The following is a 25,258-nucleotide window of genomic DNA, read 5'->3' as shown; positions in this document are numbered from 1 at the left end:
GGGAGAGCTGAGCACAGAAGTTTAGTTAAGCCTTAGTTTGCTGACATGGGGTTTAGCATAAGCAACTCCATCTTGGGCCTAGTCAAGGCACTTGAATATTAGTACATAGAAATATTATTGATATTTTGTATATTGACCTTTGTCATATTACCTTGCTAAACTCACTGGTTCTAACTTTTTAATTAAAAATGTGGGTTTTTTTTTTTAAATTGATTTTAGATTTTAGAGAGAGGGAGAGGGGGAAAGAGAGAAGCATCAGTGTGAGAAACATCAATACATGCCTCCACTGGGGATTGAACCTGCAACTTTCCAGTGCACAGGACAATGCTCAAAATACTGAGCCACTCAGGCAGGCATGGTTCTAGACTTAAAAAATATAAAGTCTCTAGAATTTTCTACATAGGAGACATCATCACCAAATGATTATAACTGTACTCCCTTTACAAACCGTCTTTTTATTTCCTTTACTATTATCCTTTATTTATTTATTTATTTATTTAGCCTTAGTACAATGTTAAATAGACCTGGGAAGAGTAGCATTCTTGCCTTCAGTTTATGACATCGGTTGATTTTCAGATATGAAGCCAACCTGCTATTCCTGGAATGTGCCATTTGGTCTATTTTTTTTAATCCTCACCTATGGATATTTTTCCCTTGATTTTTTTTTTTCCAGAGCGAATGGGAGGGATGGAATGAGAGAGAAATGTTGATGTGAGAGAGACACATGGATTGGTTGCCTCCCACATGCACCCAACAATGGCTGAGAAATAAATCTATACCCCAGATAGGTGTCCTTGATTGGAATTGAAACTATGACCCTCCCATCCCAGGCCAACTCTAACCACTGAACCACGCAGGTCAGGACTGCGATTTGGTCTTTATATATTGATGGACTTGATTCACTAATATTTCTAAGAACTTTTGCAACCTGGTTCATGAAGGTTATTGGTCTTTTTTCTCTTGTTGTAATTTCTTATATGAGGATAATCCTGACCTCATAAAATGGGCTCTTCGACTATCGGTAAATATGTGCAACACTGGGATTATATCCTCCTTAGAAATAGAAGCCATTGACACATCAGGATTAAATATTTCTTTGTCCTTTTCATGCCTTCAATTTGTTTGAGAGGCTCATAAAACCCACCTGTTCATGGCGTTTTTACACTGCAGCAACTTAAATCTGCAAACAGCTGATTACCCTTTTCTTAAAATACTTCCAGCTCTTACAATCATGGATATTTTAAAAACATTGTTTAAGAAGATATTAAGTCTAATAGTATTAATAAAGAATTTTAATTCTATAGTGAATATTCAAACACCAGGAAACACTAAGGGACATTTTGGGGTTCTTTCCAACCTAATATTAAGATCTACTAGCAAGGTTAACAACATTACAGAGTCAGGTTTCAAAAGTGTCAATTGAAGAACATTGGGGACTCTTACCTTTTATATCAGCGTAGATGGATCTAGAGTATTATGCTAACTGAATAAGTCAATTAGAGGAAGACCGTACCATATGATTTCACTTTTATATGGAATCTGATGGACAAAATAAACAAATAAAATAGAAACAGACTTAGACACAGAGAACAGTGACAGCTGTCAGAGGGAAGAAGGGTTGGGGGTCTGTGTAAAAAATGTGGCAGGATGAAGGAAAAAAAGTAGACACAGACAACAGTCGTAATTGCCAGAGGGTACGAGGGGTGGGGGAAGGCGGGAGAGAGGAGGTAAATGGTGGCAGATTGAGTCTTGAATTTGGGTGCTGAGTGCACAATGCACTATGCAGATGATGTGTTAATAGAACTGTATGCCTGGTTTTATTAATCAATGCCACCCTAATAAATTCAATTTAAAAAAAGAAAGAAAAGAAACATCTGGTATACAAACTTCACATTTAAGATACCAGGATCTTTACATTTGTCATATTCTAGTACCCATCTTTTAGACTTTAGAAGTGTCAATGTGACCGTTCTCTAGGCCCAAAGGACATCCATTTGCCTTTCGTCGCGGGGTGATTGAGAAGTACTCCAGGCTGTTTTGACTGAGACGCGCCCACCTGGCTGGTTCCATGCAGCAGGCCTCCCTCTGTTGCCCGCCCGGCCCGGGCTGAGCTCTGTGAGGGTGGCCTGTGCCTGCCTCGCTCACTGCTGCCTCCCCAGGACCCACACCATGCCTGGCACACAGAACCCTCAAAGATGTGAATAACATGAATGAGCCTTAGCACACATTTTTTGTTTAAGAATTGTTTATTCAAAAACAGGTAGCAGTAAAGAAATACATTCAATAGTCCTAAAAATAAATCTACACAAAATACATAATTTCATTAAGGTGCAATTAAAATGTGAAATGGCATTATATCTCTATATAAGCCAGTGCACTAACATTCTATATTTTTAAAGACCAGCTTACTTAAATCTTTAGTAAGTTCCAAGTTTTTCATTTTGTATTTATTTGCTTTAGACCGTTTCACATTTTTAGCATTTCTAAGGGTACTTATTTTAAGTGTATATAATAATAACCATGGATTGATGTACCTACTGACTAGGGAGATACTTTGGGGTGGTATGACTAGCACAGAGAATGGTGGCGTGGCTATGATCTCCTTGATCTGGACAAACTGTTTAGTTTATAGTTTCTTCGCTTTTCTAGTAGCTAAGTGGTTTCCACTGCCAACTCCACTAACCTGTGGGTTTCTGCTTTAACATCTGTCTGTAGGGGAAATGATGAGACCTTGGACTTGCAAAAGGCAGCGGGCGGGTAGGAGTCAAACACATCTCCCCTGCAGCCCACCAGGAAGGAGGGTCACATGAGGATGCCAGCCTCGGGGAAGGGAACATTCTGCCCACCAGCACAGGAGACACCGAGGAAGTGTCCGCCTCGGCCTAAGAGTCTCCTCAGTATTTACACTCTGAGGTCTGGAAACTCCGAAGCCAAGAAATGGACATACAGTGGTTCTTTGTAACAGTCCAGGGACTAAGACATAAGACACAAAATTTATCTCGAAGGAATTATTCTTAATGCAGGTCAATCAAGATCCCCTCCGAGAAAGCCTTGCTGAAAATAAGCTCACTTTTCAAACTTAAAAAATACATGGGTAAACAGTCTACAAATATAAGGATCAACACACACAAACAATAGGGACTTGACTTAATAGAGCTATTAGCTTATAAAATAGGGATGTGTAATGAAAGAGATTAGTGACATAAAAGGAACTGAAAGGTTTTTTGAAAAGGAAATCATGAAACAACAGGCAGATCTGAAGAATGATACACAGCTAGAAATTAAAAGCAAGTTTTGAAAGAAGAAACCCAATGAATAGTTTTAAAAGGAGATTATATAGATAGCTGACAAGATAATTCATGAACTAGAAGACAGATATGAAGGCATCACAGAAAGATAAAGTGATAGAAAACACAGATGGGCTTAAAAGGTAAAGAGAATAGAATGAGAAGGTTCAATATACATTTTTTATAACAGTAATCACACTAGATGTATACTTGAAATTTTTTCTCCAGACAACTTTTGTTGTCAGTAACATTGGGTGATCTTGCTACTAAAAACCCAAACCTATTAAATGTGACCGTTTCCAACATTGTTCCTTATTTTTAAGGTTGTTTTTACCCTGAATTATAGATGGTTACAATTTTGAATTTTTTTCTTCCTTTCATATATTAATATCAAATAATTTCCGTTCATATGTAACATCTGGGAAACAAATGGTAATTAAAACCAGTGGTTCTAATATATATGGCAGGAGAAACTGTCAGTGACATTCCAGCATTCCTCTGCTTCCATTTTCGGCTAAAGCATGGGTAAGTCAGTGACTCTACCGAAAATGATGCAAGGATGTACTCGAGGAGAAAAAAAATATAAATGTTTAGCCTAGAAGTAGAGCATGAATGATCATTATTTCTAAAGTGTGCAAGTAGAGATGTTCCTTGAGACCATCAAAGCATCATTAGGCGATTGAAGTGAGTATGAAACACTTTTAAAAAAAACACAGCAAGTAGTTTGCTTAGCTAATGTTAATACTGTATACTCAAAGTATGTAGGTGGGTCAAAAGTAAAGGCCAACATATAATCTCTGAAGGTTGAATTCAAGGGTATTTCCTATGCCAAATATCACACCCAAGCCTTCCATCCTGGGAAAAGTCGGCTGAGGTTTTTGGGGTCCATGGCCTGCTGGATGAGCAAATTCACTTGTCCACCCACACTGAGCACAGTTCCTTCCTCCACTCCTTTCAGTTTCTCTTGTAGTCTCATCAAGACGCGCTCCGCTACTTTGTTGAAACTCTGGTCAATGTCACTAATGACAAAAACACACAAAAGTGTTAATGAGGCGGGGCAGTTCAGAGGGCCTTGGGGACAGGAAGACCTGAGCAACTGACCAGAGGTCCTTCCTAGAAGACGCTCACCTGAGGCCTCGTTTGCATTCCCGGTCATCGGCACTGGGCGTGGGGTGCAGCTCAGACTCATCTTCCAGCCTCTGCTGCAAATACAAGGCTTTCAGAGGATTCATGGTCCAGTCAAAGAGAGGATCATACAGGAGGACCTGGACAGAGAGAACAGACGCATCAGAACAATGTGCCTCTGGATGGTGTAGTTAGAAGCAGCATGAGCAGTAGTATAAACACAAGGGAGCCGGTCCTGCAGCAGCCAGCTGCAGGAGGGACAGACTTCCTGCACAGGCTCCCTGTTTCCTTACGGAGGAGACCACATGAGCACGGTGCTCCAGGCTTCCTGTCCCTTCCAGGAGTCCCTCTTCCTCCCTGGTGGGGTACACCTTCACCCGTGTTTCCTTACTGGGTGCAACTAATCTATAATTAAAGGGATAAGCACCAGGCACTACCTTTCCTTCTCGCTCCTGTCCCGGTTAAGGGCAGGTACTCTGCAAGCCCCGTTCTCCGTCAGGAGGGACAGGTTAGGCCCTGGGAGGTGGACAGCACTAACAAGCCTATTGGATCTCACTCGGAGGCCATGTTCTCCAACAGTTTCATCTGTAATAGCCTGACATTTTGAACTCTGTCCTACTCTAAGGCTTTTTCTCTCAGTTCCGACTTTGAGGGGAGAAAAAAGGTATATTTATTGAAAGTTCCTCAATATCCAAGGTCTAGTGTTGTGGTTGATATCTTAAAATATATAGAGAGCCCAGCTGGTGTGGCTCAGTGGTTGAACAATGATCTATGACCCAGAAGGTCCCAGTTCGATTCCTGGTCAGGGCACATGCCTGGTTGTGGGCTCAGTCCCCAGTAGAGGGTGTGCAGGAGGTAGCCAATCCATGATTTTTTCTAATCATTGATGTTTCTATCTCTTTCTCCCTCTCCTTTCCTCTCTGAAATTAATAAAAAACATATTAAGGAAGGAAGGAAGGAAGGAAGGAAGGAAGGAAGGAAGGAAGGAAGGAAGAAAGGTAGAAAGGAAGGAAGGAAAGGGACTGCATCTTCATTCAGACTTGGGTACAGCCTTTTATTTAAATGATCAACATACTACTGGGATCCCCTTTGTAGCAAAAATCCATATTGCCACTAGCATTCCAAAGATCAATAGAGAGACCCGAGGTTCATAAAGGTGGACACAGGACCACCCTAACGGACTGTTAATTTCACTCTACATAGGACCCACCCACCCTTGTTGATGACAGGCTCAAAGGTTAATGCCAGTGAATTGGACTGGCTGCACAGTAGAGTTTTTAAAAAGTACAAATGTTCCTGCCCCAAGAATAGAAGCCTGGTTTGAATTTGGCCAGCATCAATGTTCTGTAAAAGCAGTACAGGGGATGCTAATGTCCAGCCAGGCCCAGCACCACCAGGTGAAGGGACAACAAGCTGAAGGACGGAGGGAGGCATGCCCACACTCCACGTGCCATGCTTCAGGAGGAGAGACTCCTCTCTGCTGCACATACTCTGCCGGGTGGTGCACGCCTGCCTGAGGAGCACAGCTCTTGCTGGGAGAGCTAAGGTCAGGAGACTGGAAATGCGCTCCCCTTTCTGCCCTGTGTAGCGTGAGGCAGCGAGCCTGGTGAGGCAGCGAGCCTGGTGAGGCAGCGAGCCTGGTGAGGCTGGTGCTCTGCAGGCCAAGCCCCGCCCACACAGTGGTGCCCCAAGGTTAGACAGCAGAGAGGCGGCAGCAAGCCAGTTTGCACTTGCAGCCATGCCCTCCACTGACAATGCTGACTCTGATCGCCATCAGACCTGGGGGTGGGAGATAACTTAATGATTTCTCTTAATCTTGTAATGGAATCCATTCTGAAAACAATACAAAATGAGAAGTCTAAGATACAAAAGTGCTGATTTACGCAATAAAGACTAGAGATGACTATTCGGCTGTAACACAGTAAGAAGCTGGAGGGAACTGGAGCCATTCCAAACCACTATTCACCATGTGCGCAAGCCCCTCCCCTCCTCAGCCCGCATCACTCCACCACGTGCACGTGAGGCAGTGATCCTCAAATCAGTGACTTGCTAACAGCCTGTCAGGTAGAGAAATAAAGACTTCCTTCTAATATACTTTACCTCTACAATGGTTAACAGTGTTTCCTTGGAGTTTCTCATCACCTCCATGGTTTTCTCACAGCATCTACAAGCACATGTAAAAATGGGTTTTGTTATCCACCAATGTTTTCAAATCCATCTGTCTGCCTATCTATCATTTATCTATCTATCTATCTATCTATCTATCTATCTAATCTATCTTCATGTGTAGTATATTGAGATTATTAATAATTTCCAAATTAATATATCAAAGAGCATGGAACTTGGCAGACTGGGCTTTCAGTAGATGTTTCTAAAATTAATACAAATATATATCTAAATGGAACAGAATAGAGAACCCAGAAAGAAACCCAAACTTGTAGGGTCACTAATCCACGGCAAAGGAGGCAAGAATACACAGAGGGGAAAAGACAATCTTTTCCATAAATGGTGCTGGGAAAACGAAACAGATACATGCAAAAATATGAAACTGGACAACTTTCTTATACCACATACAAAAATAAACTCAAAATGGATTAAAGACTTAATTATAAGACTTAAAAGCCATAAAACTCCTAGAATAAAACATAGGCAGTAAAACCTTTGATATGAATCTTAGCAATATTTTTTTGGAGATGTCTCTCCAGGCAGCAGCAACAAAAGCATTATCGAACTCAAAAGCTTTTGCACAACAAAGAAAACCATCAACAAAATGAAAAGACAACCTAATGATATAGCAGATAAGAGGATAATATCCAAAATACATGAAGAAATCAAACAACTCAATATCAGAAAACAAACAACCCAGTTAAAAAATGGGCAGAGTACCTAAGCAGACTTTTTTGCAATTGGATCACTCTTTTATATCATACATAAAAATCAACTCAAAATGGATTTTAAAAACTTAAATATAAGACCTAAAACCAACAATCTCCTAGAAGAGAAGAAAACATAGGGAGTAAACTCTTTGACATCAGCCCCAGTAATGTTTTTTAAGATGTGTCTCCAGTAGCAACAGCAACAAAAGCTGTTACATAGATGTAGAGAGTATTATACTAGTGAAATAAGTCAGACAAAGAAAGACAAATATCCTACAATTTCACTTATATGTGGATTCTAAAAAAACAAAATCAAGAAAACAAATCAGAGACAGAGAACAGAGATTGTTGGCTGTCAGAGCAGAGGAGACGGAGAGAATGGATGAAAAGGTAAAGGGGATTGAGAGGTACAAACTCCCAGTTATAAAATAAACAAGTAAAAAAAAAAAATAAAATAAAATAAACATAGGGATGTAATATACAGCACAGGAAATAGTCAATATCTATTGACTATGAAATAGTCAATATCATAATAATTTTATATGGCAATAATTCTTAGATTTATCTTGGTGATCACATAGTAAGGTATACTTATGTCGAACTCTTAATAAAGTATGTCAGTTATACTTTTATAAAAAACATATATGTGTGAATGTAAGGATACAATACTATGAAATATTTCTTGCAGTTATTAATTACTGTGGTAATTATTGGAATCTGCCCCATTAAAAACTGAGTACATAGACGTCGGCTGGGAAAATACAGGGAACTGCACATTTCTTTCAGCAGGCACTAGAATGGCTCATAAGCTCCTTTGGGACCGATTATATGCCCACCGATGAGCACCCGAGAGGAGTTCTGAACACTAAAAGGAGAGTTACTAGACAGAGGCATTGACGATAAAGGTGGCTGCTTCCAGAAGTTAGGAAGCACAGTATGCCTGATAGATGGGGTGAGGTCCCAGGTGACCTGAAAGAAGGGGAAACAATGCTATTTTCACCCAGGGTCTCTTCGTAAGTGCTGGCAAAGCACTGGCATGTAATTGTAGCCATGAATTCTATAATGTATAGAAATCAATGACCCACATACCTCTGACACCAAAAATCATCTGCCCTATCGTACATCACTTACCTTCTGAAGACACCCTCCACGCCAGTAATGCCCATCCCGTCCACAATATCTCTGGTGAGTCTGAAAGGCACTGTTTCAGGAGTAGGAAGGATTTTACCCTGTTCAAAAGCAACCCCTAGGGGAAAAACACAGTGAAGTTAGGAGGTTCTATAGCTAACTGACTTTCCTCCCAACTGGCACGTGAACTTGTAGAGGCACCAAATAATCTGACACCTCTATCCTCTCAGTACAACACACAATAGTTCATTCTATTTCTGCTCAGCCTGGCTTCCTCATCTCTACCACCGTTAAAAAAAATAAATAAAAAAATTTACTACTACTTGGCATAATTAGAGAAATGTAGATTTTTTTTGGCATTTTGCTGTTGCCAAATCATTTAAGGATGATTTTAAAAATTAAGTAGTTACACGTAGAATTTAAAATGCAGAGGATAGACACTGAGAGGCCAGATTATTATGATCTCTGAACCCATAATAATCTGGCCACTCAGTGTATGTGTGTGTCTATATATATATATATATATATATATATATATATATATATATATATATATTAGAGGCCCAGTGCATGAATCCATGCATGTGTGGGGTCCAGCCAGCCTGGCCAGCGGGAGGACACCTGGGCGGTTGGCCAGCCTACCTGCTGGTCGAACTCCTGGTTGAGGGGACAATTTGCATATTAGCCTTTTATTATATAGGATATACACTGAGTGGCCAAGATTATTATGCGTTCAGAGATCATAATAATATGGCCACTCAGTGTATATATAAATTTATATTTATCATATCTTTGATCTCTTTCTAATGGAATTAAATTTTATTCTCTCTTATAATAGAAAGCCATCTATATGAATTACATTATAGAATTTCTAATTTCTTAAAATTATACTTTCTTAGAATTCTTAAATTCTACATTCTAATCAAGACCTCTTCTTCTGTACACTTATTTTATTTAATAGTCTTCAAACTCATTGAGATTTCTAGTCTATTAGCCTCTCTTCCTTCCCTACTCAGCCCAGAGTATAGATTACAAGGGTGAATACTCTCACCAGTACCTCAAATCTCCTTGCCCCACCACACCTACCATTTCAAACTAAAACTTCAACTCCAGGGATGTTCAGGATTGGTGGAAGAAATCATATGAGCACACTATTGGCTCCACTACAAATTTAGGATTATCACCTTAGGAAAGTGACCCTTAAACTGCTTTGCATGTCTTTTTACTTCTCCTTTTCAACACCAGCACTCCTCACGACCCCATCCTTGGTCTTCTTTATCACGGCTGATGCATGAGTTCAGAACCTCCTCCAGTCCACTGACTTCACCTGAATTCTGTTTGCTGGAAGTTCTATGTCATTATGCTCATCTTCTTTGTTCTCCTACATATTAAGCTGCCTACTCCATCTGGAAATTGCAAAACTAAACTTACTGCTTCTTATTCATTACAAAACCTGCTCTGCTCCTTACTAGAAACTTCACTTCCTCTGGAGCCCCTCTCCCACTGTTCCCACATCTAACATCACCGGTGCAAGTTACTGCAAAAACGTCCCCCAATCCAAGGCTCTGGTCTTCACAAATGTAGTCCAAATCTTCAACTCTCTGTCTACACCACTAAAATACCAACTAACCTGTCTTCCCACAGCCAATAAATACTGCTCCCAAATTACCTTTCCAATAATCAAATGTAATCCCGTTTTGCTTAAATATATCTTCATTTACTTCCCATTATTTAACGGATTAAAATTGAAACTTCTTGGCTTGGCTTTTTATAGCCTCATAGCAATCTATCTCTCAAGCTACTTGATTACATGCAGCCTCTACTATGATACTCTGCCTCCCCATTCCTATAACATGAACATCTTCTTGGAAGGAAAACAACATTTCTTGATGACTAAATAGTTATTAAACAAAATAGAAATACATATCTTTTATGACTTACCTAAATCTATATGTACAAGTTCTGCTGATTGCTCATTTATCAAGATATTCTGTACGTGTCTATCACCAAGTCCAAGTATGTAACCAACTGGGGGGGAAAAACAAACCTGAAATCACTGACATCATCTATTTTTAATAACAAATCTAGTCATAATTTCAACTATTATCACTGACTACATAATTTTAAGTAGTTAGGGCTTTTTAGCCTACTTAAAGGAAACATGTTCATAGCTGGCCATTTTGAATTGAAGTCAAATCTCACCAGCTATTTTTATTTATACTGAATTTTATAAACCCTAGATAAGTTGCTAAAAAGTTTCCCCTTTACTAATACAGACACATTTTAAAATATTAGTACTCTGACATAGGTGTGGTTAAAGTTGAAACCATTATTTATTTACCAGGGCCAAGTGCATATGCATTCAAATATTTATTGAGTAATTTATGAGTAAATTCATTATTCAGTGGAACTTTCTTCTGCTTGGTTATATTTAACACAGATTAATCATTAATTCATTTCATCAGGTTTATACAAAAAAAAACAAAAAACACCCAAACCTGATTTCTATTTTTAAGACAGATTATGAACATGCCTTAAAATGCCTTGTAACTTACAGAAAGATACTAAATAGGTTGTTACAGAACAGACACCACCTAGGCAGTTAAGATGACTCGCTCTGTCATTAACAGGCCTACTTCCTTGTTTATAACCTGAATTAGTTCAATCAGATGAATGATTCTCAATGTAGAAAAGAAGAGGATAATTACCTACAATTTTAAAAAAACATATATGCCCTGCCTTCTTGGGAAGTGGTCCCTAAGTGATGGAGGAAGTGGTGTTCAGTTAAAAACCAGAGGATTAAAAGATAAAAGATCTCTGATGTTCCTATTAGCCTGCATACTCTTTGATTTTGTTAATTGCCCTATCTAGCTTTTCCAATCTCTTACAAATGGGAAAAGCAAAACAAAGTCTAAGTACACATTAGACTCTGAATATTTAAATATATATCATTATTTCTATTCTAAAAACAAAATCTTATTAAACAGAATCAACCATTGGGTGATAATATTATGGTATTATAGAGGCTCTGCACAAAGAACACTAATAATTAAAGGGAGTAACTTACATGCAGTATCATGCATTTTGTTATTTTCCAAAGAAAATCTCAGAAAATAACATAGTGGATTCAGGAAGAGAAAATAAACCATACTGTCTATTAAACAAAAAGGAATAAACAGTCTTGTTACCTGGGAACAGGAGAATTCTCTCCTGCAAAAGCTAAGAAGAGTCATGCAGCCAATCAATGAGTCTCCCTCATCTCTGATGTTTTTATCTCTCTCCCTCTCCCTTCCTCTCTGAAATCAATAAAAAAAATTTAATTAAAAAAAATCAGGATGAGTCCTGGCTAGCATGGCTCAGTGGTTGGAGTGTCACTCATGCATCAAAGGGTCGCAGGTTCAATTCTTCGTGCATCAAAGTGTCGCAGGTTTGATTCCCGGTCAAGGGAACATACCTGTGTTGTAGGTTTGATCCCACATACTGGAGGCAACTGATCAATATGTGTGTGTGTGTGTGTGTGTGTGTGTGTGTCTTTCTCCCCCTCCCTTCCACTCTTTGTTAAAAAAAAAAAATCAGGATGAACAAAAACTCAATGATCTAAAGATGAAAACAATTTAGTTGACAACCACTATCAATAACATCATCCATCCCCTGCGGTTAAGAATGTGGGAAGTGTGAATTGACAAAATGTGTAAGATTACCAATAGAAGAAGTAGCCACACTGCGAGTATAGGCCAATCGTTTCTCAAACCAAACAGCTGGGTCCAAGAATTTCTCCATGCAGAAGTAACGGAACACTGGTTGAAAATTCTGACAAATGTCCATGAATGTTTCATATTTCTCTTCATAAGACTTCTTTTGCGCATCCTTTAAATAGATCAAATATAAAATTATTTTTCTCAATATTGTGTTCAAGTAATTTAAGCCCACTGAGAGTGTCTATATGGAAAACAGTATGATAGACATAGAGGCAATAAAAAGATAAGGTATCTCCACTCACAAGAAGCCAACACACTGGTCAGGGAAGCAATTAATAACAAGTTCTAATACCTTTAGGGTTTTCATGTTAATATTAGTGGAAAGAGACGCACCAACAGTGACTGTCTTTGTTTTAAGTAAATTCTAACTTGCATGATCCTGTAATCTATGTGAAAGTAAACAAAAATGACAAAGGTAGTGCCAGACGATCTTACGTGGCGTCATGGCACTGGGTACGAGGAGTGGGATAGGAAGCAAAAAGGAGGAAGAATGGATCACTGATGGATGGCAAAGCGGCTGACAAGTCTCAGGCCTGGCTTCTAACATACCTTCCGGAAGCATGGCTTGTCTACCTCACTGGGCCTAACTCTCACCTATGTGCTGATGACTTCCAAATCTCCACCTTTGGCAGGGGCCCCTTCACTAAGCTCCAGCATGATGCGCTTCTCCCACTGCCCACTCAACATCTTCACTGGGATCACTTCCAAATCCAAACTAAGCTACCACCTCAACTGTGGCAAAGCTCAGCCACTTCTTCCATTTTTTACACAGTGAATGGCCTCTCCAACACCCAAACCAGAAAACTGGGTGCCACTGATTACTTTTTCACCAATCCCACTTCTAATCAGCAACCAAATCCTACCTGTTCTGCCTACTTAATATTTCTCATATGTACCCCCTATTCTCCATTCCTACTGTTTATGAATCTTAATTTAGATCCTCTGCCTCATGCCTTTAATCGGAATTTTTGAAAATATAACCCACAGTGTTGTCAGAGTTATCTTTCTTTCTTCTTCTTCTTCTTCTTCTTTTTTTTTTTTTTTTTTTTTAATGTTTTTATTGATTTTTTAGAGAAGAAGAGAGAGGGATAGAGATAGAAACATTGATGAGAGAAAGAAACATCAATGGCTGCCCCCCACTGGCGATCAAGCCCGCAACCTAGACATACGCCCTGACTGGGAACTGAACTAAAGACCTCTTGGTTCATGGGTCCATGCTCAACCATTGAGCCATGCAGTCTGGGTCAGAGCTATCTTTCTAAAATGCAAATTTGATATTAACATTCTTCTCAAGGGTTCTCTATTGCCTACAGGACAAAGTGCACATTTCTTAGCATTGAATGCAATTCTCTATTTTTTGACTAATGAGTACTGATTCAGTATCCTATCTGCTCTTCTTCAAAGTCCTGTGCTATCTTTAACTGTATGTTCACACCTCCTTCTCTTTACTTGTATCTCCGTCTGCTTGAAGACAAATTCATTTACAAAACTTGCCTCAAACACAATCTCCTCTATAAAGCCTTTCTTGAATCAGGATCTCTCCATCCCCCACCCCAGGGAGAACTAACCACTTCCTACTCTGTCCTGCTCTGTACCCTGAGCAATGAAAGGAGAAGTGGATTTTAGAGTTGTAGATACAAGGTTCAAATCCTTGCTCCACCATTTATTAGCTCATTGACCTTGGGCAAGTGAAATTCTTTGCATTCCTTCTCATCTTTCAATGGGATGAGTTCAATGATGATTAGTCATAACATCTGTGACATTTCAGATTTGTGAAAGCTCAGCTGGTACAGAGGTAGCATTTAATAAATACTGCTGAGAGTGAATGCCAAACCAAATGACAAGTGTAATGTAGCAAATGTCTTAGAAGCTCTCTATATTAATTTCAGATAAAAATTATCTCATAATGTTTTGCTTTGCTTTAGTGTTTTGTTAAAAATTAGCATACATTGAAAAATATTAAATTTCTCATCAGACAAGGGTTGACATTACAGTTTAAAAACTTTTCTTCCATTCATACAACCTTTTATTGTGGTAAGCTTACTTTCTTTTACTTAGTATCATTACCTGCTGATTAAAAAATTTTATATTCTACTAGAGGCCCGGTGCATGAAAATTCATACACTGGAGGGTTGGGGATCCCTCAGCCTAGCTTGCCTCCTCTCACAGTCCCAGAGCCCTCAGGGGCGGGAGGTGACCCAGTGATCAGGGGAAGGCAATGCCCATCACACCTCTGCTGCTGCCACTGCCGGCAGTGCAAGCCTTGGCTGGCCCTGTTTACCTGAGCCTTGGGCGGCCTTAGGCGGCTTGGCAGCCGCCATCCAAGGCTTGCCTGTGACTCGGGACGGCCCTGGGCAACCGACATCTGAGGCTTGCCTGTGCCTTAGGCTGGCCCTGGGTGGCTGGGGGGCTGAGGGGACTGGGAGACTCCAGAGGCAGGCGTGCAGAGTGGAATGGGCCGTGGGCGCCACCATCTTTGAGGGTGTGACAGTCAATTAGCATATTTCCCGTTTATTTGTTATGGGCACTGCCATTCTGTGAGGGTGTGATGGTCAATTAGCATATTCCCTCTTTATTAGATAAGATATTTGATAACCATGAGCTTTAGTACACTATTAAACAATTTTTCAATAACTCATACTTTTGGGTGTCACTTACCATCATTTTCTTCTGGCATTGATAGGCAGTGATGTCATTTGGCCTGTATCTCTTATGAGCACCATTCTCATTGTTAACAAGAAATTCACCAATAGGGACAGTTCCTGTGCACCATTCAAGAACACCACTTCGCTGAGAAAGGGGAACCACCTAAAGTTATAGATTAAAAACCTTTTAATTATGGAAGGACATTAAATAACATATGACAATCTTTAAACTATCAGAGCCAGGATAAAGCATTTTCCCAAGTTGTGTTACAATTTCTCTGTCCACAGGAGACAAAGTTCTTTGGAGAAAAGCAACCAGAAATATACTTAAGCTCAAAGAGTAAGATTTTCTAGCCTGTTGCTTAGACTTGAGAGCCTGCTCATCTCTTAGTCTCCAGGATTCCCTTGAGAAATCAATCCAGTTTATGATCCCCTTTCACACCTGTACTGAGCCACACTTAGTTGGTTTCATTTGGAAGAGAAATTAACCCTGTTTTCCTTATATGTACTTAAAAAATGTTTTTATTGATTTGAGAGAGAGGGAGGGGAGGGTTAGGGAGAAACATCAGAGAGAGAGAGAAACATTGAGTAGTTGCCTTCCATAGAGGCCCAACTGGGGATTGAACCCACAACCTTCTTGGTATACGGGACTATGTTTTAACCACCTGAGCCACCCGGTCAGCGCAGTATTTTCTTTTTAAAAGCACTTTTCTTCTTAAGAGTACTTTTATACCATAAATAAGCCAACTGGTTTAAGATAAGGAAAAAAATACTTTAGTTGATTATAAGAAACACCTCACTGCAGTTAACATTAATGAGTTCTTTTAAAAAGTGAAAAACAAACAAACAAACAAAAAAAAACACCACAATGTGGCTAAAGGAGAGATTGGCAAGCTATGGCCTTTGGACAAATCCCAGCCTCAGTCTGCTTTGAATGGCCTGTGAGCTAAGAATGGGGTTTCAGGTTAAAAGGGTTGTAAAGAAAATATAAAGGATAAATGAGAGACCTTTTGTGGCCCATAACATCTCAAATGTGTACTATCTGGTCCTTCACAGAAAACATGTGCTTACCCCTGGTCTGAACATGACTTTTGGTGAAGCCATAGAAGAATAAACAAGTTACCTTGTATGTGCAGATAGTCAATTTCCTCTTCCTGGTCTCAGTGTTTCTCTGCAGCAATGTGTTACACATCTGGAAAACCTGCTGCATGACAGCATCTTGTCTCAGGTCATCACGGCCCTTCACAATATTCAAAAAAAAAAAAAAAAAAAAAAAGAATAACTAAGCACAGAGTTTCTTTACAATAAAGTCATACTAAGAGACATCTGAGGACAGCGGAAGGGCACTCAAAAATCAATCTGAGCATCAGTGCTCCTCTGAATGGCCTCTTAAATAATTAAGACCTAGGCTATTCTTTCATTTAGAAGAAGCTATAACACTGAGTAGGCAGAGCAATTTGGGGGGGGGGGGGGGGGAGAAAGCCCCACCCAGCTGAAATTTCTCCACCTGAGGGCAAGCTACAAAAGTCCTGGGCAACTATTCTCTCTCTGCCACTCCTCAGCGAGGCCTAAAGAGCTTTTGAGCAGACTAAAGGAAAATTGCCATCCTTTCTGGTACGTTTGTTAGCACTTGAGCATAGTGCCAGACTCAGGATATTGAAGCAAGGACCTTAGATTTGAACTAAACAAGAATATAAATAACAAATACCAATGACTATTTCACAGACCTAGAACAAACTCTCCACAACTATATCTGGAATAAAAAAAGACCCCGAATAGCCACAGCAATCCTGAGAAAAAAGAACTAAGTTGAAAGGATCACAATACCAGATAGCAAGCTATATTACAAAGTCACTGTTCTCAAAACTGCCTGGTAGCGGCACAAGAACAGACATATAGACCAATGGAACAGAACAGAGAACCCAGAAATCCACCCAAGCCATTATGCTCAATTAATATTTGACAAAAGAGGCAAGAGCATACAATGGAATCAAGACAGTTTCTTCAATAAATGGTGTTGGAAAATTGGAAAGATATATGCAAAAAATGCAACTACATCACCAACTTACACCATAAACAAAAATAAACTCAAAATAAATAAAGAAGTTATATGTATGGAAAACCAAAAAAATCTCAGAAGAATCCATAGGCAGCAAAATATCAGACATTTGTTGTAGCCATATCGTTACTGATATAGCTCCTAGGACAATGGAAACTAAGGAGAAAACAAATGGAATTACATAAAAATAAAAAGCTTCTTCACAGCAAAAGAAACCACCAACAAAACAATAAGAAAGCTCACTGCATGGGAAAAGATATTTGCCAATGTTATATTCGACAAGGGTTTAATCTCCAAAATTTATAGGGAACTCATACAACTTAACAAAAGGAAGATAAACAATTCAATCAAAAAATGGGCAAAGGACCTAAATAGATACTTTTTGAAAGAGGACACATAGAAGGCCAAGAGACATATGAAAACATGCTGAAAGCCACTAATCATCTGAGAGATGCAAATCAAAACAACAATGAGGTACCATCTCACACCTGTCAGAATGGCTACCATCAACAAATGACAAGTGCTGGCGAGGATGCAGAGAAAAAGGAACCCTCGTGCACTGCTTGGTGGGAATGCAGACTGGTGCAACCACTGTGGAGAACAGTATGGAGTTTCCTTAAAAAACTAAAAATGGAACTCCCATTTGACCCAGTAATCCCACTCCTAGGAATATATCCCAAAAAACCAGAATAGATCCCAGAAACACCAATCAGAAAGGATATATGCACCCCTATGTTCATAGCAGCACAATTCACCATAGCTAAGATTTGGAAACAGTCTAAGTGCCCATAAGCAGATGAGTAGATTAAAAAAGTGGTATATCTACACAATGTACGCTGCTATAAAAAAGAAGAAACTCTTACCATTTGGAATAGCATGGATGGACCTAGAAAGCATTATGCTAAGCAAAAATAAGCCACCTGGGGAAAGGCATCACATGATGTCATTTTTGTGAGATATAATGAACAAGATAAACTGATGAACAAAAATAGGTAGATTCAGCGAGACAGAAGCATTGAACAGACGGTTTGACCTCAGAGGGATGGCAGGGGAGAGGGAGGGAAAGATCAACCAAAAGACTTGTATGCATGCATATGAGCATATCCCGTGGACACAAACAGTAGGGGGATGAGGGCATGTGCTTGGGGTGAGAATGGCCGAGAAGAAGTCAATGGGAGAAAAAGAAGATATTTGTAATACTTTAGACCAGTGTTTCCCAAACTTTTGACATATGTGTAGCCCTTCTATAATTTTCGTAATGCTGAGTACCCCTCGTACTCATGAGAACGTAGAATTAGGTGCAGCTAAGCACAGTGCAGTGCATATCCCCACCAAACTCCGGTGCAACGCGTACCCCCACCAAACTCTTCCCGTACCCCTGGGGGTACACGTACCACACTTTGGGAAACACCGTGTTAGACAATGAAGAATTTAAATTAAAAAGAAAAGAGTACAAATAACAATCCCAAAAATATATTTCCTATAACAAGCAAGCTGATTTGTTAACCTCATCCTGTCTGTACATGTGCAATCGTTATAATAATGATCTTTCAGAGACACATAAAAAGATGGAGAAAAGCATTGTGTTTCTAGAAAATAATGTATTTCTATTCTATATTAGTAAGTTTCCCTTACTTGTAATTATTCAGAATAAAGAGATAAATAAAGCGGAAGAACATATCAATGTTTTTTTTGATTCTTTTCATGAACTCTCTGAGAACCACACCACAGAAGGGGACCCTCACCTTGACAAGCTGTCTCCTTTCCTTGCCATCAGAGCCCACACAATCTATTATTTTTGGTAAATTTACACCTCCTGCTAAACGAAATTCTGCTTTGAATGACTGTATAGTCACCAGATTTCTATATTCTCCTGTGGGGTCCACCTAATAAAAAACATAAAAATGGTAATAGGTCAGATACACTATTTGAAAAATCAAATATCATAAATAATTTTAATATTAAATATTAAAAAGAGGAATGACGATGTGCTGTTGGTTAAGAACTGGAGCTATAATTTAAACTTTCTGTTATATGAAAGAGAATATTTGACATTGACAAGAATTTAAAAAATGACATAGATAACAACTACCTCCCTAAATATATCAATAAAAGTAGGGTATAAATAATTGGAATAGTGTCATTGAAAAATTATTGAAAACATGTCTTAACACTGTCTATGTTAAGTCATCTGAGAAATAGTACTCATAAAATCATAACAAGCTAAATTTTTAAAAAGCTGGAGAGGAGTTCTCTAGGTTGTAACTACAAAGTATTGCATTTTCAGGAATTATTCAGCTAAATAACATTCATGAAATAATTGGAAAGATATTAGTTAATCTACATAAACAGCTATACTTCAAATCAGATAACTATAGGTACTAACCACTGAATTGGAAACTCAAAGGAGAGATTTACAATGTCGCTAAAGTGATCATTTTTTAAACTATAACCTTTATTATTACATACTAGAGGCCCAGTGCATGAAAATTCATGCATTGGAGAGGGGTCCCTCAGCCCGGCCTGTCCCATCTCACAGTTTGGGAGCTCTCAAGGTCAGGAGGCAACCTGGCAATTGGGAAGGCAATGCCCCAACATACCTCTACTGCTGCCACTGCCGGCAGCACAAGTCTCAGCTGGCCCTCGTTACCTATGCCTTAGCCGGCCCTGGGAAGCTGGGGGGCTGAGAGGATTGGGTGCCGCCATCTTGTGGCTGTGAGGGTGGGGCAGTCAATTAGCATATTCCCTCCTTATTGGTTGTGGGTGCTGCCACCTTTGAGGGTGGGGCAGTCAATTAGCATATTGCCTCCTTATTGGCTGTGGATGCCGCCACCTTTGAGGGTGGGGCAGTCAATTAGCATATTGCCTCCTTATTATTATAGCTGTGGGTGCTGCCATCTTTGTGATGGTGTAAGGGTCAATTAACATGTTCCCTCTTTATTAGAAAGGATATTCCTGACCAAAGGGTACTTATAGCAATGAAAGATCATTATGACATAGCTAAATGTATCATGTACATTATAATCAATTTTATATTACAACACATACTGCTTTGCTTAAAACTGTAATACACCACAGTCAACAAATTCTAATGCATATAGAACTTTTAAAACCAGTAACACAATTAGGAACTTTCTTGCCAAGTTAAAAACTAATTTTGGCATAAGCATTTGGAATCTTTCCTTCTTCTGGCCAATGAAGATAACAGTCTACAGACATTCTTCATAAGAAAGATGGGGGCTATGGAGCTGAAAGTAAAGGAAAAGAAAGCAGGAGAGGCATTTTAAGGCTTGAGCATAGGGAATCTAATAAAGAAAAAAACTATAGGTTGAAACAAATGAAACTGCTAGTGTTTAACCAATTTTGATGTACAAAAAAGGCGATTTCTAATGATTTAACCTAACACAGAGGAATTTAGTTTAATAAAGCAAAAGAGTTGATGGTTAATTACCTTAATTTCCATAGTAGGAACAACAACATCTTCTAAGTCTTTAAGTTTAGTAATTGGCTGGTCTGCTGGAATTTTTATGCCTTCTGTATGTAAAACAAAGAGGTTTTAGTGGCAACCAAAAATTGAGGAACAGTACTGACAGTAAAGCACAATTTAGCAAATGCCACAGACCCCGACTTCTGGCTGATCCGTGGTTTAATCCCTGGTATAGAAATGAAGTCCCAAGGGCCTGGGACACAATGTAGCTCCAGGTCAGAGCATAGAGATGGCTAATTAAAATGGCTTACAAATGCATCTGCTGGTCACCTGGCCCTGGTAATCAGATTGAGGGGGCCAGGTTGAGCATCTGAGATAATGACATATCTTTTAAGTCATTACATAGATAATTACCTAATGTATTCCTGCTATACTATTAAAAGTGACTAAAGGGCCCTAGCTGGTTTAGCTCAGTGGCTAGAGCATCGGCCCGTGGACTGAAGTGTCCTGGGTTTGATTCTAGTCAAGGGCACATGCCTGGGTTGCAGTCTTGATCCCCAATAAGGGGTATGCAGGAGGCAAGTGATCAATGATTCTCTCTCATCATTGATGTTTCTATCTCTCCCTCTCCCTTCCTCTCTGAAATCAATAAAAATACATTAAAAAAAGAAAAAAAGAGTTACTAAAGGACATGACAGTATTTTTTTGTTTGCTTAGAGGAACACAGTGAGAAGTCTCATTCTTATTTTAAAGTAATAAGAATTTAAATGTGAAGATATGATTCTAAACAGAAAATGGGATATCATTATTATAAAGTATGGGGAGAGAGATACTTATAAGTGAATGCATATAATCAAATATTACATCATCTTATAATTATTTGAACAGACATAGCAAGAAGGATGGATTACATGCAAGGCACTCTATGAAAGAGATGGAGGCTTTTTCATTTTTAAAGCCTAGAGCACAGTAAGTATCTAACAATTTAAAAAAACTTTGACCCTAAAAAAATCTTAGCTTTCGGTTACTTTAAAGGATGTGCTTCTATACAATTCTCTGCAACAGAAGATTATCCAGAAAAATCAAATAATTCAGTTCGAAATAATCCAGTGAGATCATCTATTATCAGTTCCATCAAAAGATATTAAGTGGAAAAGTGAAGGGTACTGAAGCTATCAGATAAAAATTAAGTTTGGATCATGTGTGAATTGCAATCAACAGGACCTTCGTATCTGTAATTACAGTATTGTGACTTAAAGAGATTTACACATTAGTCTCTATAATTAACAAATCTCTACAGAGAATTACATAGCATGAAAGCAACACTCATTCTTCTAAGCACATACTTCTCTGAGTCTTCCACTGAGTGGCGTCGAAGTTTGCTAATATAATATAAGCGTCACAAAGTGTCTCAACACTCCTGACCATCTGGGGTCTCCTGCTTCTCATAGTACGTATAATTTTGGTTGCAGCCTCAATTCGATCCTATTCATAAAAAACAAACAAAAAATAGTGCATAAGAAAATATCTGCCAGTATGCCCACATGTAGGCAATGAAAGAACTATAATCCCTCCGATTTAAACAAAACAGTTCCCTTATGAATGAAATACATAAAAGATATAATAACCTCAAGAATAATTTTTTTATTTGCTCATTGCTGTGAGGAAAAAATGTAAAATATTACTGGTATCTCATATGCTTTGAGAAATATTCAGAAATTTTGAACCAAGTTAAGTGGCATCATAATAACAAGGGATTTACAAACTGAATCTAGTCACAACACACATTCCTAGAATCCCTGGGATTTAAGAAAAGAATATTCTGGGAAAATATGAATATCACAATTCAAAAAGTTATATATGCTTAATCCAAATACCTCATCAAGCTGAGAGCTCTGTTTGGGTGCATTTTTAGTTATTCTACTCCTTCTTGCTGCCTCTGATTTTGTCAAAGATTCATCTTTGTTCGCATTTGCCAAGGCCAATATAATAAACAAAGTATGATGGGGGTGATCCATTGAAATTCTAGAGATGAGCTGTCACAAATGAAGAACTATTAGTTTTATGCAAACAAACAAAAAAGTAGAAAATCCACCACCCTTTTCATTTTGCTTCACATTGAGATATGTGTTACTGTACTGGATACCGCAGTGGGTGAAGCATGTGTGAGAGACAGAGGTACATAAGAGAGAAATGAATGATGTATGTGCAGGGAGAGGAAACAAAAGGAAATCTTTGTTCTTGCCCTTAGCACAATAAATTCAGGACTAAATTTTTTTGTGTTTCCATTTCTTAGAAAGGAACAGCAATTAATACTTGATATAGCGTATGATAATATGAAAGAAAAGCAATTGCTGTTTTGGTTTTCAGGTTTACTTACATTATTGAGGACTTCATGAAATCCTAGGCCTCCCGTCATCTTGGTCCCCATTCTAGCAGCCAGTTGGTACATTAGAGGCAAAAACTTATATGATGGAATCTTCATACCATCTCTCTATCATAAAAAAAAATACACAAAATTAAGAAACAATGCATTTGAAATAGTCTCACATCTAAGAAAATAAATTACTCTAAGGTAATGCTTGTCAACTAGCACAACCTAGTGGTTGATAATAAAACTTCACTACAGTGTTTCCTTATCATTTATCTTTTTTTCTTTTCTTTTTTCCCCCCCAATATATTTTATTGATTTTTTACAGAGAGGAAGGGAGAGAGATAGAGAGCTAGAAACGTCGATGAGAGAGAAACATTGACCAGCTGCCTCTTGCACACCCCCCACCGGGGATGTGCCCGCAACCAATGTACATGCCCTTGACCGGAATCGAACCTGGGACCCTTCAGTCCGCAGACCAACGCTCTACCGCTGAGTCAAACTGGCCTCGGCCTTATCATTTATCTTATCTGAGTCTTTCTGATTGGCATTCTAGATTGATCCATTGTATTTAATCCTACATTAAATTGTATTGAGAATTGAAATACTCGGCACTGCTTATATTCCAGTGAACCCAAGGAGGACAAAAGTGGATCTGAGGACCAAGGCGGTGATCTGGACTCCTGAGCAGTCAGAGTATAATAAAATGGTATATTATTATCCCCTAGATGCTAAAAGTAACAGGTTTGTGCACTAGTGACTGAGACTAGTTGTGTCTATTATGAGTCTTGCCATTCTTTTCATCCAGCAGAACCATTTTACTTTTAAGCTTCAAATTAACTGTCCCCTCCAAAATGTATATACACTTTAACCGCCAACAGCTCAATTTTGAAAATGAAATTTATTTTAACTTTTGGGGTGTGCCCTGAAAATGTATATACACTTTAACAGCTGAGAGCACAATTCTGAAAATGAAGGTTATTTTAATAAACACTGCCTTTATAATTATTCAAAGTGTGTGACATGTTTTTTGGAACACCGTATATATAATTAACATTACTTTAATGTTAGGTGTCATCAATAAAATCTACAATATTTACATAAAAACTTAGGAAATACTGCTGCCTTGATGCTTTCTTTAAAAATTATTTTCCAATTACAAAAGAATTCTCTGAAAAATTCTAGAAAAGCATAAACCCAGCAAAGTAATCTACCTGTGACCTCATCATTTTTAACTGCTTTCCAAATCCCCCAACTTAGTATTCTGGGTACATCCCCATGGTTATTGCAAAGAAATAGAAAAAGTCTGACTTAAATTCTCTCGTCTCCATACAAACTGCATCACTAGAGCTAATTAAGTACACTGTGCATACTTGGACCTAAGTGTACTATGAGCACCAAGCCCCGTGCTATGGGTACAAAGTATACAAAATCCCTGATACTAAGCTTTTCAAGCACATGGTAGAATATCAGGTTGAAAAGACAACTTGCCTTCATCATACCACTGACTTCAGAAACTCCAGAATTTTCAAGCCAGAGGGAACAAAGACGGAATATCCACATATCATGCCCTTCTCCACTTAACAGGCAACTGATGTAATTTTCAACAGCTTTACACAAGAAACGTTTCCGATCCTCTTTCAGTGCCCGGAGTGCACATTCATCCAGCTCCAGCTCTCGCTGGACCTTTACTGTGTATCTTGCATTGAATAATTAAAGTAAAACACAAAAGCCGTCAAATGCACAGAACTACAAAATCATACATGACATACAACATAAATGAAAAACCAGAAAGGCAAAATTCTAAAGGTTATAAAGGAACCAAACTTACTTTTTGTCTTCTTTCTTTTACTTTTTGTCTTAAAGTAAGTTTGTACTATCATCGCTAACCAAAGACAGAGTGGACTCTACCTAAGGTATTTAAGTTTACTTTATTCTCTACTTACACTAAAATATGCAGACCAAAGGCAAGTTGGAATAAAAGATTTAATTACATCAAAAATAGGTAATCTTTTGTATTTAATTTCAACACCTCTCTCTTTTTATTTATAACTAGAGGGCCGGTGCACGAAATTCGTGCATGGGTAGGGTCCCTAGACCTGGCCAGCAATCAGGGCTGATCTGCGGGGCAACCAGTGGGGTAATTGGGGGCCCCTGCTGGCACCCACCTTGGCTGGCCTGGTGCTACCAGTGGGGTCCCTTCGATCGCTCCATGGTCGCCCCGCAGAGAATGGACCAGCAGGGTGATCGGGGAGTCCCCAATGGCATCTGCCTTAGCTGGCCTGGCGCCACCTGCTCGCTGGCCCTGCGCCTCACCTCCACCACTGGTCAGGGCCTACAGGCTGGGGGCAGCTCCTGCGTTGAACGTCCTACCCCCTGATGTTCAGTGTGTGTCACAGCGACTAGTTATTCTGCCAGTTGTTCTGCCATTTGGTCGATCTGCATATTAGGGTTTTATTATATAGGATACTAACAAATCAAAACAACAAAACAAAAAGCTAACACCCATGTACTCTATCATGAGCTTAGAACCAGAAGATGAATTCTGTGTATGTGTATACCTATAGTCACTATATACCTGT

General features: G+C 39.0%; 1 protein-coding gene across 3 annotated transcripts in view; it reads right to left on the bottom strand.

Annotated features, from left to right (window-relative positions):
• Positions 1-3,531: 3,531 nt before the first annotated feature.
• ATM (ATM serine/threonine kinase) overlaps positions 3,532-25,258 on the bottom strand; it is a 110,798-nt gene continuing 89,071 nt past the window's right edge. For 2 of the 3 annotated variants that reach the window (XM_084895129.1, XM_084895128.1), the window contains 14 exons: positions 24,164-24,375; positions 22,686-22,795; positions 22,183-22,341; positions 21,652-21,790; positions 20,330-20,412; positions 18,624-18,764; positions 15,943-16,059; positions 14,833-14,982; positions 12,118-12,283; positions 10,358-10,444; positions 8,420-8,534; positions 6,513-6,576; positions 4,416-4,552; positions 3,532-4,306 (listed from right to left, as the gene is read on the bottom strand). In XM_084895129.1, coding sequence (XP_084751255.1) covers positions 4,123-4,306; positions 4,416-4,552; positions 6,513-6,576; positions 8,420-8,534; positions 10,358-10,444; positions 12,118-12,283; positions 14,833-14,982; positions 15,943-16,059; positions 18,624-18,764; positions 20,330-20,412; positions 21,652-21,790; positions 22,183-22,341; positions 22,686-22,795; positions 24,164-24,375 — 1,864 coding nt within the window. In that variant the 3' untranslated portion in view covers positions 3,532-4,122. Of the gene's footprint in view, positions 4,307-4,415; positions 4,553-6,512; positions 6,577-8,419; positions 8,535-10,357; positions 10,445-12,117; positions 12,284-14,832; positions 14,983-15,942; positions 16,060-18,623; positions 18,765-20,329; positions 20,413-21,651; positions 21,791-22,182; positions 22,342-22,685; positions 22,800-24,163; positions 24,376-25,258 lie in introns of all 3 variants that reach the window. The other variant, XM_084895130.1, reaches the window with a different exon arrangement.

The sequence above is a fragment of the Pipistrellus hanaki genome, assembly GCF_964339955.1.
Source record: "Pipistrellus hanaki genome assembly, chromosome: 9".
NCBI lineage: Eukaryota > Metazoa > Chordata > Mammalia > Chiroptera > Vespertilionidae > Pipistrellus > Pipistrellus hanaki.
The sequence above is the reverse complement of the archived record's forward strand: the minus strand, read 5'-3'. Positions and strand labels throughout refer to the sequence as shown.